General features: G+C 50.6%; 1 protein-coding gene across 1 annotated transcript in view; it reads right to left on the bottom strand.

The window, feature by feature from the left end:
- LOC131669215 (nitric oxide synthase, salivary gland-like) overlaps positions 1–18,205 on the bottom strand; it is an 840,995-nt gene that overhangs the window by 125,470 nt on the left and 697,320 nt on the right. The window contains exon 8 of the mRNA XM_058943950.1: positions 11,545–11,736. Within this exon, the coding sequence (XP_058799933.1) occupies positions 11,545–11,736 (192 nt within the window). The remainder of the gene's footprint in view (positions 1–11,544; positions 11,737–18,205) is intronic.

Below are 18,205 nucleotides of genomic sequence, written 5' to 3'. Positions count from 1 at the left end.
GTCTTTCACCGAATATTAATAATTCATTGTAAATCCTATTCGAGTGCGTTAGTCTTTCGGCCCATAAAATACTGTAGTTTTTATTGATTAAAGTTAGTTAATATTATTCGTCGTTTACGTCATTTAGTTTCCTATTCGCTTAACTGATTTATAAAGGCTTAGGTTTTAATCCGATTTTATCCAAGGGATTAGGCGGATTAAGCATAAAGTCAGACACACCTAAGATAGATCGAGTGTCACAAATCAAATGACTAAAGGTGAGTTCAACTCAATTGGAAAGAAGACACTGAAACGAAATTCTGAAGTAAAGGCGAATACACGTATAACTATACGCGCTTAACGGAACGGCGGTTAGCTTTGCATCGTTGGAATTTGTGCTTAAATAAATTTTCCATTTTTGTTAGATACCCCCTCTCTCCCGTTACACAATAAATAAACAATCAATAATTTATTTAAATAAATAGTTGTGTATAGATCAAAAGCGTTAATTTTGTACATAACAACGACAACTTATTAACTAATTTATTAATCTTAATTAACTAATTTAGTATTTACATTATAAAATTTTACATAAAACCGTTACAAATACGAAAATTGATTATAATTCAAATACTATTAACTAATTTAAGTATTTCTTTTTAGGAATTACTTCTACTAGTGATAAACTATTGACACACATAAATTTTTATCATTATTTTATTGTAAATATTGCGCTATCACATTAACTGACTTTATTAGTTAATAACTTTTGGCAATACTTTTTGCGATAATTGTAAATTGTACTTAAATGATTTATATCTATTTCTGTAAAGCTGACATATTTTAGAATTTCGTTATTACTGTCTATCTTCTTGTAAATTAGAAAAAATGATTTCGTAGAATTGCGTAAACAACTCGAAGAGAGCTGTCCTGCGAAAATAGGTGGGAAATTCTGTTTATAAATACACAGATTTTTGCACAGGCTAGCATTCATTCCTAGCCATGCAAAGTGAGTGCTCGAGATCGAATAATCTTGGCTAATATCTAAATTCTTTCTCTCAAGTGATTAACTAAGTAAATCCTTTCTTTCCTATTGTAATTTACGCTCAACTCATAGAAGATTTCGCACTATGAGAAATTTGGACTGAATTGCATCCTTTTATAAGAAAGACTTAAGCTCTGCTTATGGAACACTTCACACCTTAAGAAACTAGGATCAAATCTATCTTTCCTTAAAATCTCATTCATATAATCATAAATATTCATTGATAATTTTATTTCAAAGTTAATATTTATAATGCAACGATTACCGAAAATCGTTAGACTCGCGCGAGGTAAACGAGCCGCTAAGCGAGAGGAGCCGCGTTCGGTTCGCGACAGAGAGAGAGCGCGTAGGGGCAATGACCGGGAGGGGAGGCTCCGACCGGCAGTATGACTGTGTCACTCAGTCAGTGCGTCGCGCTAACCTGTTCCCGAGCCGAGTTATGTGTTTGGTGGTGTGCCAATAGCAGCAACAGCAGCAACAGCAGTAGCAGCAACAGCAGCAACAGCAGCAACAGCAGTAGCAGCTATAGCAGCAACAGAAGCAACCGCAGCAGCAACAACAACCACAGCAGTAGTTTCGGTGGTGCGGCAAGCAGCGAAGCGGCAGTTTAACGATTCGCTAGTCGGATACGGTTGGCCACCGTATCCTCATCGTTCTTGCGGTAGGTGCACCTTTTCCCCTTTTCATTTGTTGTTAATTTGCGTGCGATCCCGCGCAGCGAGCGCGAACAATTTGTTTGTTGCGCGCGAGCGATTAGTTCGCGGCATCCGTGGTTTTCTCTCTCTCTCATTTACGGCGTGTATTGTCATTCACGCGAGCGTGCGCAGAACTCTCGGCAGATTCCCCGTGTCAATGATTTAGTTGAATAAATCAATCATTATTCTTATTTAAACGAGTTTCGGTTATTGTGTCTTTCCTTTGCCCGGAGGTCGTGTCAGTGTTTATTTACAGTGGATTCGAATTCGCCGGTTGCGTAGCACGAATCGTGCGAATACCGATAGAAGCGAATCGACAACTTAGGTTCCAGCGGCGGCCGCACGAGCGCTACTAGCAAGGGGCGACAGCGCCGCCAAGTGGTGAGTTGGGGGAACCCAACTTGGAATCGTAAGGAGACTCTGCGCAGGCGCACTCCGAGGCAAGGTAGGTTACTGTGCTTCGAGCACAGAGATAACAAGGCTTCGTCTAGTCGTAATACGGGCACTTTCAAGAGATTGTCGACTAAACGGAAGCCTGTTACATGGCGCCCAACGTGAATTAGGACTCACACACGAGGGAGTTTGCACGAAAAGAGAGCGCGACGCGCGCAAGAGAGAGACGTTTGCGCACGTGCGTAATAAGGTGAGAGCGGGTAAAATAACACGTGGCTCCTTCGGTACGTGCTCTGCGGTAGGGGAAAGATGCCTCTCCGACCCAATAACACCTGCTTTTGTGAGCCGAGAGCACACTAACCCCAGGGGTCGAAGAGACGTCCGGAGTCGCTCTAACTCGAATAAAAGAGGTGACAAATAATATTTTGGTTAACTTTTTGCTTTTTAAGTGTTTACATACACGTTAAAGTAATTAAGTGGGGGTTAGTCACCGAGCGACAGTACCAGCAGAGCGCGCAATTGGGGTGTGTGTAGGGTTAGATTTACTAACCCGGTGGAGCTAGCAAACAGTTAGCCTCCACCTATAGGCAGGTAGTTGCGAAGTGGAAGTTCGTACTTCCTTAGAGTACGCGATACCTGTACACACCCACAAGCCACGCGTATAGTTGCCTTGCAATTAAAGGCGTAATTGGGTAGTTGGCGATAAAAATCGCAACACCCCGCTCGCGCCTTGGGCGATAGGAGGCGGTAGTGGTCGGCTAGGGAAAATTAACCTCAACCGTCACCTACGCCCCAGCATAAGCGATATGGAGGATACCGCCGACGCGATAACCCGGTGGGCCTCGGAACTGCCGTCGACACAGCTGGACAGATACCTGACGCAACTGGAGTTGCGTACAGACGGTCCTAAGCTGATGCAGGCAGTTCGGTTAGCGTATTGGTTGTTAGGCGAATATATCGACCTGGACTTCCAAGGAGCGGCGTTGGATAGGAAGGCGACACAACGCAGGCGAAGGAGCCGAGAGAGGTGGCTGGAGTCCAGGCGACAGAAGTTAGAAGCAGCTGATGCCGAGGATCTCGTCGCCCACCCGCTCATGCTGCTATACAGGGATGAGGTGGTAGAGGCGAACCTGACGCGGACTCTCGCGGTCTACGACAACTTAGAAGAGGAGAGTCAGAGCGAGACGGGGGAGCGAGAGCCCGCAGAGGAAGGGGGGACCGGCGAGGTCAACGGGCCCACGGAGGGGGTCAGTAGTGAGCACAAGGGCTCCACCGGATCGCCGGATAGGCGAAGAGCTCGTCGTTTCGAGAACGCGGAGCTACAACCTCAAGAAGAAGAGGAAGAGCGGTGCGTGACCGAACGACTAAAGGAAGAGATCGAGCGCAACCGGGTCGGAATAAACCGCATATTAAAGATGCTGGAAAGACACGACCAGGTATGCGCACGGTGGAGCGACCAGGTGACCGCTCTACAGGTGGAGGTCCAGCAGTTAAGGAACAGGGACCCCACCAATCGACGAACGGTCATACCAGAGCGGCCCCGGAGGACCGTGGACTTCCAGTCCACGTATACGTGCCACTACGACCCAAGGGTACCAGGAAGTACCCTGGAACCCCAGCGACCGACCCCTGGCGAACCCCGAGAGGCTCCCCAAAGGCAGGTGCCTTCAAGGACGGAACAGCCACCAAGAAGAGGACCAAGAGACGCCGACATGGGTGAAGATCAGGCGATCCCGGAAGGATCCGCCTGGTACGACGCCAATGCGGCGTCGGGGTACTACGCGACTCGGGACGCGGGTAGGATTGTCCGAGGATGGAAGCTGCGATACTCTGGCACGGCTTCAGAGTGCGTAGACACCTTCTTGTCGAGACTGGAAGATCTGCACGCGGGTTCTGGGCTAACAGTCGGCGAGATCTTGTGCTCGGTATCAGAGCTCCTCGAAGGTTTGGCGAGGACCTGGTACGAGCTTAACAAGTTCAAGTGGAGGAGTTACGCCGACTTCGTGGCAGGCGCTCGACGTTGGTTTGGGTCGAGTGAGCTGCAGCAACAAAGATTACTGCAAAAGGCCCAAGCCCGATACCAGGAGAAGGGAGAGCTGGTGCGAGAATATGCCTGCCACCTCCTCTTCATGTTGGCCCAACTACGCCCGCCGTTACCAGAGCAGAGGCAGTTAGATTTGTTGTATGCAAATCTCCTACCCGCCATCCGGATGCAGCTGCGGAGAAATGCGTTCTCCAACGTGGACGAATTCCATGCCCGGGCGACTGAGATCGAGACCGCCTTGCGAGACGACGAGCGCCCGAGGACCAGGCTGGAGCCAACGTCCACGTTGTACCCCGAGCATATGGGGGTGTCAGCTAAGGCACCACCGCCCCGGGCAGGACCCCGAACGGCGGCCATGTCCAACAAGCCTCGGGGTAGGGAACAGCTGCAACCCGAGTCACCGGTTAAAGCCCCGGCCAGGAAACCCGAGGACCGGCCCACAATCGCCGCAACGCAGGCGACAGACCGTTTTGAGGATCTGTCGTCGTAAATTGCGACCCTACGACGAGATATGGACCGGTACTTTAAGGAGAGGAAGGCTAACTCTCCCAGGCGGCCGAGGGGTCGGCCGCAAGAAAAGGGGAGGAATAAAACCCCCCCAGGGTCTCCTGGCCAGCGACGAGAGGGTCAGCGGAGGAAAATAGACTACTCCCAACCGATTAAGTGCTCGTCTTGCGGCAAACTAGGCTTTACCAGAAGGTACTGCCCGGATTGCAACAAGGGAAACGGGCAGGGAAGCGGAGGACGGAGGTCCCCTCCGCGTCCCCAGTAAAGGTGACCTCTCGTCGCGGGTCGCTGGAACGGGGCAGGAGCCCGCCAGCGACCCCAGGGTTCAGGAAGGTCTCGCCAGGAATATCGGACCCTACGAGACCTGGCAGTGCGGTGGCGTTGGAAGCGACAGCGACCGAACAGATGCCTGATCTGGGTAACCGGGCATTTTGTATCCTCGAAGGGTACGGAGGCCGGATTCAGGTGGTGGAGCAGGGGTTTGAATGGGTTGGAGAGGAGACCATCAGACCCAAAAGCTCCAGGAGACCACCTGACGCTCCGGAGGATACGCCGGCGACCCAGACACCTGCGGGTGAGAGCACGTCGATGCGAGTAGCGGCTGCCCAAGGCAAGAAGAGCCGTGAAAGCCTCCCGTCCACAGAGGGGAGAGAGACGGCGAAAGCTCCCCGCAGGTATAGACCCGAGGATGAGACCAGATGGTGGCTTCAGGTGGGGATAGGTGCCTACAAGTTAAGGGCACTCTACGACACCGGGGCCTCATCGACGGTAATGGGTCAACTCGGGCTTAGGTTGGCATCAGACATGGGGCTGGGCCTGGACGTCACGCGAGCGGGAGAAGCGAAGCTCGCCGACAGTCGCCCATGTCCCATCTTGGGTCATGTGATTTTCCCCTTCACGGTAGGGGGAATCACAAAAGACGTAAGGGTCGCTATAACGCCACTGCTGTCTGATGACTGCTACGTTGGCGCGAATTTCGTAAGGGAATTCAGCGCCAACCTGAACCCTGACACGGACCAGCTGTACTTGGCGAAAGCCAAAGTGGCGGTACCGTTGGAAGTTGCAAGCGTCACTGGTACGTCGTGCCTCGCACCCGTAGGCCTGGTAGAAGCCACGGAAGCACAGCGCCAAGAAGTGGCTAGCCTCGTCGATGGATTAATTCCAGACGGAGGCGAGTGTTTAGGCTGTGCTGTGGGGGTTGAGCATGAGATAGACATCGGAGACGCTCGACCCTGTAAACAGAAATACTACCCGGTCTCCGACAGGGTGCGAGACGAAATGCACGCGCTGGTCAAGGCCATGCTGGACAACGACGTCATTGAACCAGCAACCAGCGGGTGGTCAAGTCCAGTGGTGATGGTTAAGAAGGCAGATGGCAAATATCGGTTCTGCGTAAATTACCAGAAGGTAAACGCAGTAACCAAGCCGGACGCCTATCCATTACCCTTCATGAGTGACATCCTGCGAAGGATCAGGGATGCGAAGTTCATCTCGACACTGGACTTGAGTAGCGCGTACCACCAGATACCTCTTAAAAAGGAGTCGCGCCCCATTACGGCGTTCACAGTCCCCGGCCTGGGGCATTTTCAGTTCAAGAGAATGCCCTTCGGATTGTCTTACGCCGGCGCGACCTTCCAGAGGTTGATGGACAGACTGATTGGCCCGGATTTAGATCCTTTTGCTTTTGCGTACCTCGACAACGTGATTATTATCTCGCCGTCCTTTGAGGAGCATAAGCGACACCTGGGATTGGTTTTACAACGAATCCTGGATGCGGGCCTCACTGTGAATAAGACCAAAAGCCACTTCTGTAAGTCGGAAGTCAAGTACCTGGGGGTCCTAGTGAACCGTGAAGGGGTAAGGCCAGATCCAGAGAAGATCAAGCCAATCATGGAGTACCCAGTACCACGGACGATCAGACAGGTGAAGCGATTCATGGGGATGATGTCGTGGTATCGTCGCTTCATACCTGACATCGCAACCATCGCTGAGCCGATAAACCGCCTGACGAAGAAGAGTATCCCGTTTGCGTGGCAGCAGGAACAGGAGCAGGCTTTCGAACGGTTACGAGACGCGATGGTCTCGGCACCGATCTTGCAGTCGCCAGATCCCAGCGCGCAGTTCGTGTTACAAACGGACGCGAGCGATAGTGGGATAGGCGCGGTATTGACGTAAGAAATCGATGGACAGGAGCGCGTAATTGAGTATGCCAGTCGCTCCTTAAACAGTGCGGAGAGGAACTATACAGTCTCCGAACGAGAGTGCCTGGCAGTAGTATGGGCTATCGGGAAGTTCCGGCCTTATGTTGAGGGGCACCACTTCCAAGTCATCACCGATCATAGTTGCCTTAAGTGGCTCCACAGTATGAGGAATCCTACAGGAAGGCTAGCGCGTTGGGCGTTAGCACTACAAGGGCACGTTTTCGATATAGAGTATCGAAAGGGAGACCTCAACGTGGTGCCAGACGCTTTACCTAGGGCCTATGAGGAGGGGGTGGTAGAAGTGGGTGCCATGACTCATCGGCCGGAAACTGCCGACGCCTGGTATCTACAAAGATACAGAGAAGTATGCCGGGATCCACATTCTCAGCCTACCTGGAAGGTAGTGGGTGGGAGACTGTACCACTACAATCCGTCTGAGGAGAGCGAAGGGTCCATCGATAACGAGGAAGCCTGGAAGCTAGTGGTTCCTGCTGAGAAAAGACCTCAAGTACTCGAGGAGGTACATGATGCGCCGGCAGCGGGACACCAGGGGAGAGAACGAACGTTCTCCCGGGCTAGGCACCTGTATTTCTGGCCAAAGATGTACGAGCAGGTCAGAGAGTACGTGAGGAGTTGCCCGGTATGTCAGCAGTGCAAGGCGGAACAAAGGCCGCCTTGCGGGCTGATGGGTCGTCGAGAGGTCTCGCGACCCTGGCAGGTGGTGGCCAGTGACATTACTGGCCCTTTCCCAAAGAGCTCGAGAGGGTTCGAATATATTTTGGTCTTTTTAGACCTGTTCACTCGGTGGGTGGAGTGTGTACCCGTACGTAAGGCCAATGGAAGGACCATTGTACGGAAATTGCACGAGAGGGTGGTAACCAGGTTTGGGGCGCCAGAGATATTTCTTTCGGACAATGGGACCGAATTTAAGAATCAAGAGGTCGATGCCTACCTGTCGAGGAACGGCATCCGGCGCGCCCTTACCCCAGTTTACCACCCACAGGCAAACCCCACAGAGCGAGTGAACAAAACCCTCAAGGCCATGCTCATATCGTACGTGGAGCGGGACCATAAGAGCTGGGATGAGCACCTGCCAGAGTTCAACTTCGCGTTGAACTCGGCAACTCACAGCGCGACAGGTTACAGCCCGGCCATGCTGGTCTTCGGTAGACAGCCCACTCCTCCCTCGACCTTTAGGAGGGCCCAGGATCAGTTGGCTCGGGAAGCTTCCGAGGGCCAAGAACTGACCGAATGGGGTGAGCACATGCGCCAGTTACCTAATTTATGGGAACGCGCTGGCTCTAAGTCTAGGGAGGAGGCGGACCGTCAGGCGGTCTACTACAATCGGAGGAGACGTCAGGCCGACTTTAGGGTTGGGGACTGGGTGTGGAAGCGGAACCGCATCTTGTCTTCCGCAGCTCAGGGCGTTTCGGCGAAGTTGGCGCCGAAGTATGCTGGTCCATACGTGATTCAGGAGGTATGTGGGACTAATACCTACCGCCTAGGTAACCAGCAGGAAGAGTTGCCCGAGCTGATCCATGCCAAGGACCTCAAGCCCTATTTCGGTCCATTCTCGTATCAAGACAACGAGGAACCAGGAGACGGGGACTCGACACCGTTGGAGGAAGAGGAGGGCGTAGGCGACCCGCCAGCGAAGGTCGAGGAATCCAGCGAGGATCCGATATGCGAGCGCGTCGCGATTGCAGCCCCCGCGAACGAGTGTGAGAAACCCGCGGCGGCTCCAAAGGTACCGATCGAGGCGGCGGTTAAGCGAGGCCGGGGTAGGCCGCGCAAGAACCCTGCGTGCGAATCTCAGGCACCAGGTGGGGACGACCTGGATGGCAATGCGGTGAGGGGAAGAGGCAGGCCACGTAGAACCGCTCAGCACGTGCGGAAGGTGGTCCTGCCAGCTACCCCCACAAATGGGTCATGTTCGCGAGGAAAGTGCAGGGGACCGGGACGTCCTCGTAAGCAATAGCGTCGAGCGTGACACTGCTACGGTTAGGTTGAGGGCTGAACCTGAGAAATCCCTTAACCCCACTTCTTCTCTTTTACAGATGGAGAGGAAGCTGGTCATAAGTGAACAGGCCTTCGAGACGGTCACCCAAATGTTGCTCGACCTGAGGATGGGTCCGGACGCCGATCGGCTGGTCGGGGATGTCCGCAGGTTTTTCCGGGCCCAGGTCGAGGTGGCCGCTCGCGAGTGCCGCTCGCGCCAGCGGGTGGACGACTTCCTCCGGGAAGGAATGAGGGCCCAAACTTCCAGGCCCGTGACCCGGGAAGCGTCCACCCAGACCGACGGCCCGTCCGAAGAGGGCCGTCGGTCTAAGTCCACGACGGACCAGGGGGTTGCAGACCCCAGAGCCGATCAAGACGGCTGACGGCTCCACGCAGTGCCCCAGGCCAAGGGAGGCCTGCGGCCAGGGGCAGTGGGTCTGCAACCACCCACGGGTCCCCCAGCAGGTAGGGCTTGAAAACTCCTGGAGGCACGTGAGGTTGGGCCTCCAGGAGCTTGAAAATGCGTGGGAATTCGTCGGGGAACTCCAGCGCCAGGTACACGCACACCTGGGGGAGTTCCTCGACTTCCGCGGCGCCTAAGAAATGCTGGGGGAGTGGGCTCCTGTGGTCCGGCGGCAGCGGGCCTATGGTGAGGCCCTGCTGCGCATAGACCGGGGACCGGAGTCCCCAGCGGCCGCGGGCTCTCCGGCGGTTCTACCACCGCCAGCGCCAACAGATGGAGCCGCGGCCAGGACTCCGGCCAGGCCCCCGACGCAGACTCAGGCCAAGAGAGTCTCGGGGGCCACCGGTGCCGGACAGGAGTTCACGGTCCGCGTGGACGGGTCGGTTTCCGACCCTACCGTGGTGGTGCGCACCCGAGGAGGGCGCACATCCGCCACGGTGGGCGGCGTTACGTTTACCGCCGCCCCGGTAGCAGCAGCCACGCCGCCCCATCCATCAGCAGGGAGCCAGGGCCAGGGGACGGAGCCCGGCCTCAGCAGAAGACCGGGCAAGGGCTGCTACATCTGTGGCCATCCCGGGATAACCACGACCTCCAAATGCTCCAACAAGTCGGAGCACTGGCGCTACCCCAGACACAAGGCGCCAGGGGGCTCCGGCAGGTGACGTGGGGAAGTGGTGGCCCGGGATGGGCAAATAAAGCCATGTATTAAAGAGGATGGATTGTGCTGATTTCTCTCCTGTCCCAATCCTGTCCTTGGGGTCGCGAGTCAATGGGGTAGTTCGATCCGGTAGTTCGAAGCTAGGAGGGGGCTGCAACGATTACCGAAAATCGTTAGACTCGCGCGAGGTAAACGAGCGGCTAAGCGAGAGGAGCCGCGTTTGGTTCGCGACAGAGAGAGAGCGCGTAGGGGCAATGACCGGGAGGGGAGGCTCCGACCGGCAGTATGACTGTGTCACTTAGTCAGTGCGTCGCGCTAACCTGTTCCCGAGCCGAGTTTTGTGTTTGGTGGTGTGCCAATAGCAGCAACAGCAGCAACAGCAGTAGCAGCAACAGCAGCAACAGCAGCAACAGCAGTAGCAGCTATAACAGCAACAGAAGCAACCGCAGCAGCAACAACAACAACAGCAGTAGTTTCGGTGGTGCGGCAAGCAGCGAAGCGGTAGTTTAACGATTCGCTAGTCGGATACGGTTGGCCACCGTATCCTCATCGTTCTTGCGGTAGGTGCACCTTTTCCCCTTTTCATTTGTTGTTAATTTGCGTGCGATCCCGCGCAGCGAGCGCGAACAATTTGTTTGTTGCGCGCGAGCGATTAGTTCGCGGCATCCGTGGTTTTCTCTCTCTCTCATTTACGGCGTATATTGTCATTCACGCGAGCGTGCGCAGAACTCTCGGCAGATTCCCCGTGTCATTGATTTAGTTGAATAAATCAATCATTATTCTTATTTAAACGATTTTCGGTTATTGTGTCTTTCCTTTGTCCGGAGGTCGTGTCAGTGTTTATTTACAGTGGATTCGAATTCGCCGGTTGCGTAGCACGAATCACGTGAATATCGGTAGGCGGGAATCGACAACTTAGGTTCCAGCGACGGCCGCACGAGCGCTACTAGCAAGGGGCGACAGCGCCGCCAAGCGGTGAGTTGGGGGTACCCAACTTGGAATCGTAAGGAGACTCTGCGCAGGCGCACTCCGAGGCAAGGTAGGTTACTGTGCTTCGAGCACAGAGATAACAAGGCTTCGTCTAGTCGTAATACGGGCACTTTCAAGAGATTGTCGACTAAACAGAAGCCTGTTACAATAAGCATTTTGGAAAATTGAAACAAATTCTTACTTATTAACGCGATAGACCACGAGAGTACGAACAATATTATAAAGATAAGGTGATATTAACATCACAACACCCAGTGCAGTATTCTATCGTGAAAGTATTCACGGCTTCTGAATTCCCCTCTTAAATAATTTGTTTCGACGATCGTAAGCAGCATTATTGGTGGTAGTCGAAGAGTGTGACACAAATTTCATATTGTTTATTATAATAAGTAATATATCTAGATGTAGAATCATAATATTAAGATGCCAGTATAAATATATCATTTATAATTTCACTTAACCAAGATTGATATCATTATAGCATATAATATATAAAATAGAAGAATATAGATAAGATTAACTAAGAATATAATATAAATAAATAAGAATATAGATAAGATTAACAACTTACGCGAAGTGATAGCATGTAATTTTCAACTTTGTGTTCTGTCATATTTCCATGAGTTTTAATGATTTGTTTCAAAGTTTGATAAACGTCTTCAGCCATAGTACAATCACCACACACGTAAAAATGTCCCTTCTCATGCACTAACATTTTATATATATTCTTAGCTTCAACTTGAATCAAATCTTGTACATACGCCTTGAAATAATATTAATCTTTAGTCTGAATAATTCTTCGGAACGATTAATATTGACATTTAAAATAATAAATATTTATTTTATTTTATTTTATTTTACCTATTTTATTTTCAAAAGTTATACCTTATTACTTACAAGAATATATATATATATATATGTATTTAGTAATGAAAGTAATAATATCTTGTAGATAAATAATCTACAAATCTTTAAAGAAATCCTGTATTTGTAGTAATTAAAAGAAGATTCAATATAATTATGACTTGAAAATGGGATTGAAATAATCACTAGCAGGGTGAACATCGTTTTCTTAAAAAAATCGCTGACATTGTAACGGTGGTCAGGAAAATGTCAAACGTTTAAGGCCGTCTTTCTTCCCTCATACTATTCGTTAGTAAATCAGAAAACGGACACTTCGTACTGCCGAAGAGATAAAAAAATCATAAACGACAATTTTCTTGCATCTGGCGATTCTTAAAAAGAGATAATTTCGGAGCCTATAAAAAAGGGATAGCTTGCAACCATGTCGTTCAGAGTCATCAGACTTTATGAAAATCTCGCAAAACTGCAGAATAACAGGAAAGTAAAGAACTACGCAACACATGTGCATCCTGTTCAATGTAATTATTTATTTCAATTAGCTTTTTCGAATTTTATAAATTTCTTGTATAAATGGATGCATATTTTGTCGTCGATAGCTCAAAAATTCATGAAAATGAATTATCTTACGAAATTTTGAAGTAATAAGCAAGACTGATTTATTAGGGTAAAATAAATAGTAATTTCTTGTTTACAGCTCGAACAGTTCGAATTTTAAGATCACTCCTTAAATCCGGTATTAATGAAAATATGTAACTACAAATTCTAATTTATAAAATAATATTGTTTTTGTCATGCCATTAATTAATTAACTTAGCTTCTATTAACAAATAGATCAAAAATTATAGTTCGCTTATTTTTATCATTATAGTTAAATTTCTTATATATTGTAACGAGCGGGCTCGTTAAGAGATGAATGAGCGATTTTCGAAAAAGCGCGCCATGCGCAAAAGACCCGCGCAGCGAGAAAGAGAGAGAGATAGCTACGACACGCGGGCTCTTGAGAGTACACGTGAGACCGGCAAGCGGATAAGACCTGCTCGGAATCCTTTTGTTTCTCGGAGTGGAAAACTTGAGTGGAGAATCGATCCCGTATGGTGACCAGCGAGAACGGTGTGGAGCGAGTGCTGTGAGTACACGGAAAAATCGACGACGAGCGAGGATCAACGGGGGCCGATTCAAGGCTATCATACGAGCCGAGGGGCTCGACACGTCGCCCACCACCCATAAGGACAGGCCGATAGGACACTCACCCCAGACGACTCTGGGCGACGTCGATCGAATAGCTAGGTTCGAAACCTAAGGCGTAGCTGTCTGCAGCAGCGTTCGCCCGCGTAAGTCTCTTTCGTTGTAATAGTATTGCGTGCGAGAATTCCGGGAAGTAAGCGTATGTAAACAGCGTCGGCTGCGTGCCATTCGTAATTGTATTTTCCGTCTCTCTCTCACGCGTACGTATAATTAGGCTGTGCGTCGCGAATCTCTCGGTCAATGTGGAATGTGCGCTAATGTGAAAATAAGTAGTGAATAAATTCGCTGGAAATATGCTAAGCAAGTCAGCAAATTCATTCGATAGTCCCGAATTTTCTCTACGTTCCCTTCTCCTTCACAACGTTTTCTAAGAACCTTCGACCATCGCTTTTTTTTGTTGTTTCGTGCTTTCGCGCTCATTTTCAGGTTGCGCGTCGAGCACAGAGCTAGCCAGAAGGGAAAAACAGCGGTGACATATAGATTTTGTTAACGGACGACGATTTACTTTTGAAGAAATCAACAACCGTTACAGTGGTGCCCAACACACAAGAAAACAAAGCATAAAGAAAAGAACGAACCTCGACAAGAGAATTGATAGTGCGCGCGCAAAAAAAATTCCGAGAGAGAGAGACTCGCGCTAAATTAAAAAGAAAGTGTATGTGTGTGTAAAAGGAAACACCACGAAGTTTCAAAGCGGTAAAATTTCTCGAGCGTACTCTCGCCACGAAATAAACACATTGTATAAACAGACCATTGTAAGGCCGAGAGTATTTACTAACCCAAACCAAATTTCGAGGCCAGAGAAGTATACAGTGAGCACGATAAAGTGAGCGCGCAAACTTGTAGTACGGCAACGCGCTCAAGAAACTCCGCCGCCGTGACGTCATAAGCCGCGAAGAGAGAGAGCGAGCAAAACACAGCGGCAACAGGCTAGCCGCACAGCATAAAGCAGCGAATAATACCTATTATAACGGGGGGATAAATCTGCAAAATGAGAAATTTATTTAAGAACAAACTCCCACGATGGAGAGCAAACCGCCGCTCCGTTAACACGTATGTTAATACGTGTATTCACCTTAACGTCAGCTGATTTAACTTAGTTGTCTTCGATCAAGCGGAGTTGAACTCACCTTAAGTCACGTGCCTTGTGACACACGATGAGTTTTATGTGTAAGCGACTTTACTCCTAATCCACTTAATCCCCTAGCTATAATAGGATTAAAACCTAAGCTTTTTCCAATTGTTTAAACTACTAGGAAAAATTATATGACGAAATCGGCGAATAAGTTTAATAGATTTTATTAATAAAAATCTCTACAGTCTTTGTCGGGCCGAAAGACTGACGCACGCGAATAGGATTTACAGTTAAATAACCTTCGGTGAGAAAGAGAGAGAGAGAAGATACGAATATTGGCGCGATTTAACGCTCGACGCGAGTACAAAAAATTAACGCTAACGCTGTTGGACAAAATACCAAATGTATTTTGTCACGCGATAATTAAGGGAGGTGCACCTACCCTGCGGTGCAATTACGGTGATCAGCCGTAATTGTTGAAGCAAATTAAAGGTGCTCCTCCGATCCGAATCAGCTGTGCTGCCTCGATTGCAAATCTGCTGTATAATTGCTGTCGCTTTTGCTGCTGCTTCCGTGATACTGCTACTGTTGCTGCTTCCTCGCTCACCCTTGCACACGTATCCAAAATCCAAGTAAACTTTTTTATTGGCAAATCGTTGGAACACTGTGCTAAACTATTTTGGCGGTACTCCACAAGTAACAGCTGAGACGTAACTGCTAATTCAAAAGATCGCGCGACCCCTCTCTCTCTCAATACTTAGAACTAACGCGCGAAAATCAGAATCGCGAACGGTTCGATTAATTGAATCGACTACCGTTGCAGCCCCCTCCAAGTCCTGACTACCCGGGCAGGACGAATACTCGCGATTCGTTGCCATCAGGAACCTGAAAGTAATAAAGAAGGAAAGGAAATAAAATAATAAACTCCCTTCTTTATTTCGGCTAATTTATTTGCCCTCCAGGGCCTACATCATCGTTTGGCTACACCTGGCACGCGATGTTTCGGGTAGCGCCAGTGTGTAGCCTTCTTCGGGCACCGCTGGGAGTTGGTCACCCCAGGCTCCCCACAGATGTAGCAGCCCCTCAGCTGCGACCGAGATTGAGCAGCCTCCCGATCTTGTGATGGCTGCTCAGCAGCCAGAGGGGACTGCTGGGCACTGACTCCCTGTGAGGCGGTGATGGTCACGCCTCCCACCGTGGCGGTCGCACGTCCATCCTGCGACCTGATCACGATGGTAGTATCAGGAGCCATGCACCCGACCACATGGACCGTGAGCGTCGGTCCAGCGTCAGTAGCTCCCGGGGTCTCTTCACTTGAGCCGGCGCCGAGAGCGCTGCGGAGGACTCTTGTCCGTTATCCACCCGCAGCAGGGCCTCTCCGTAGGGCCTCTGACGCTGAGCCATCCCTGCCCATTCCCCGAGCAGCTCTTCTGCGCCCTGGCGGTTCAAAAAGCGTCTCAGGTGCTCCTGCACCTGAGACTGGAGTTCTTGAGTGAACCACCATGCACTCTCCACCTCGTTGATCCCCAGATGCACGTGTCTGAAGTCGAGGAGGAGAATAGGCTGCTCAGGGATCCGGGGATTATTGCAGACCCAGTGCGAGGCCCCACAGGTTTCCCTGGATCCTGGCCATTGGCTCGCACTGTCCGACGTAAGGGTCACGCCGGACTTGACGGTCTGCACCCCCTGGTCCACTGTAGACTTGGGACGTTCGACACTGTCCTGGTCCTCGGTCTGTGTCGAAGCGTCCCGAGAAGCCTTCTTCGGGGCGACCCACGACAAATCCCGGAGAACCTCTGCCACCGAGGCATTGCGTCGCTTCCTTCGGGTGGTCCCTTCCAACTGGACCCTGGCGAAGCTCCGCAGATCTTCAATTAGCTGCGTCGCATCAGGGCCCAGTTGCAGATCTAACAGCATCTGCGTGACCACCTCGAAGGTCTCCTCTTCGACGACGATTCTCCGGTCCATCTGAAACATCCAAAAAACAACAAATTTCGGATGAATTTCCCTGCGCGAAGAAAAAATCCTAATAATAGCCGCATCCCACCGAGTTATACGCTCCCTCGCGATTCTTTGTGGGAACGTCCTGGCCCTCGTCGGTTACCGCTCGGTTGTATCGGCCCAACCGTCCTTTGAACGATGGGCACGGTCTTTCGAGGTCTACCTCTCCCTCTATTCTCCTTCACGGGAAAGTTGTTGCCCCTCGCTGGACCGGTGACCGTCTCTGGAACCTTTCGAGGTCGACCTCGACCTCTCTTAGTTGGGGCAGATTCCGGTAAATCCGACGCCTCGGTGGGAACTTTATCTACGGCCGTGGGGGCTGCTAATTGGATCCGCTCGCTATCCGATAAATCCCCTCCCGGATTTTCGCGCGCATTCGCGGAATCGTTCGCTTCCTCCGACGGCAGTTCATCTGGCGGCTCGCGAGGTTCGATGACCTCCTCGCTTTCCCCATCCTCACCCGGACCGTAATATGGTTTAAGGTCCTTGGCATGGAAGAGCTCAGACAGGATCTTCAGCTGATTGCTTAGCCTGTACGTGTTGGAACCACAAACCTCTTCAATCACGTACGGGCCGGCATATTTCGGTGCTAATTTAGCTGAAATACCTCGAGCAGCTGAAGATAGAATCCTGTTCCTCTTCCAAACCCAATCTCCGACCTTAAACTCGGGTTGCCGTCTCTTCCGGTCATAATAAGCCGCCTGACGCGCAGCTTCCTCCTTTGACTTGGGGTTAGCTCTCTCCCACAAATTAGGAAGCTTCTCCATATGTTCGGCCCAATCTTCTACAGCCTGACCCTCCGAACATTCAAGGGCCTGCTGATCTTGGGTTCTTCTGAACGTCAAAGGAGGTACCGGCTGACGCCCAAACATGAGCATCGCAGGACTATATCCGGTGGCGCTATGAGTTGCCGAGTTCAACGCGAAGTTGAACTCTGACAGGTGTTCATCCCAGCTCTTATGATCACGGCTTACGTAAGACGTGATCATGGTCTTGAGTGTCCTGTTTACTCGCTCTGTGGGATTCGCTTGGGGGTGATACACGGGAGTCAAAGCGCGCTGGATGCCGTTCATCTGCAGGTATGAATCGACCTCCTGGTTCTGAAATTCGGTTCCATTATCCGACAAGAATACCTCTGGCGCACCAAACCTAGTGACGATCCTCTCGTGTAATTCCCTTGCGATTGTCTTCCCATTGGCCTTGCGTATCGCAACACACTCTACCCAGCGAGTAAACAAGTCTACAAATACTAAGATGTACTCAAAACCTCGAGAGCTTTTGGGAAATGGACCAGTGATATCACCGGCCACCACCTGCCAGGGTCGTGATACTTGTCTACGACCCATCAGCCCGCAAGGTGCTCTTTGTTCCACCTTGCACTGCTGACATACCGGGCAACTCTTTACGTACTCCCTGACCTGATCATACATTTTAGGCCAGTAGTACAAGCGCCTAGCCCTGGAGAACGTACGCTCTCGTCCTTGATGTCCTGCAGTAGGAGCATCACGGACTTCCTGGAGCACCTGGTACCTTTTCTCCCTAGACACCGCAAGCTTCCACGCTTCATCGTTGTCGATGGACCCTTCACCATCCTCATCAGGCTGATAATGATACAGTCTCCCTCCCACAACCTTCCAAGTAGGGTGAGAGTGTGGGTCCTGGCATACTTCCTGGTATTGTTGCAAATACCAGGCGTCAGTGGTCTCCGGTCGACTATTTATAGCATTCACTTCAATCCCCTCCTCCTCATAGGCCCTAGATAAAGCGTCTGGCACCACATTGAGATCCCCTCTTCGATATTCGATATCGAAGACATTGCCTTGCAATGCTAGCGCCCATCGCGCTAATCTTCCCGTGGGATTTCTCATATTGTGGAGCCATTTCAGGTGTTACGTCTTACGACGCATCCTTTTTTGTAACAACTGCACACTCGTGAAATTCAAAGCTTCTAAAACTATTCGCACGTCAGCAGAAAGCTGACGAAACGCGAGGTAAATGATACTCCGAAATAAAGTTGTTACACCTTACGACACATCCTCTTTTGTAA

This window comes from Phymastichus coffea, unplaced genomic scaffold (genome assembly GCF_024137745.1).
Source record: "Phymastichus coffea isolate CEN01 unplaced genomic scaffold, Cenicafe_Pcof_1.1 PCOF00089, whole genome shotgun sequence".
Classification (NCBI taxonomy): Eukaryota; Metazoa; Arthropoda; class Insecta; order Hymenoptera; family Eulophidae; genus Phymastichus; species Phymastichus coffea.
Note: the sequence above shows the minus strand (reverse complement) of the source record. Positions and strands in the feature narration are given on the sequence as shown.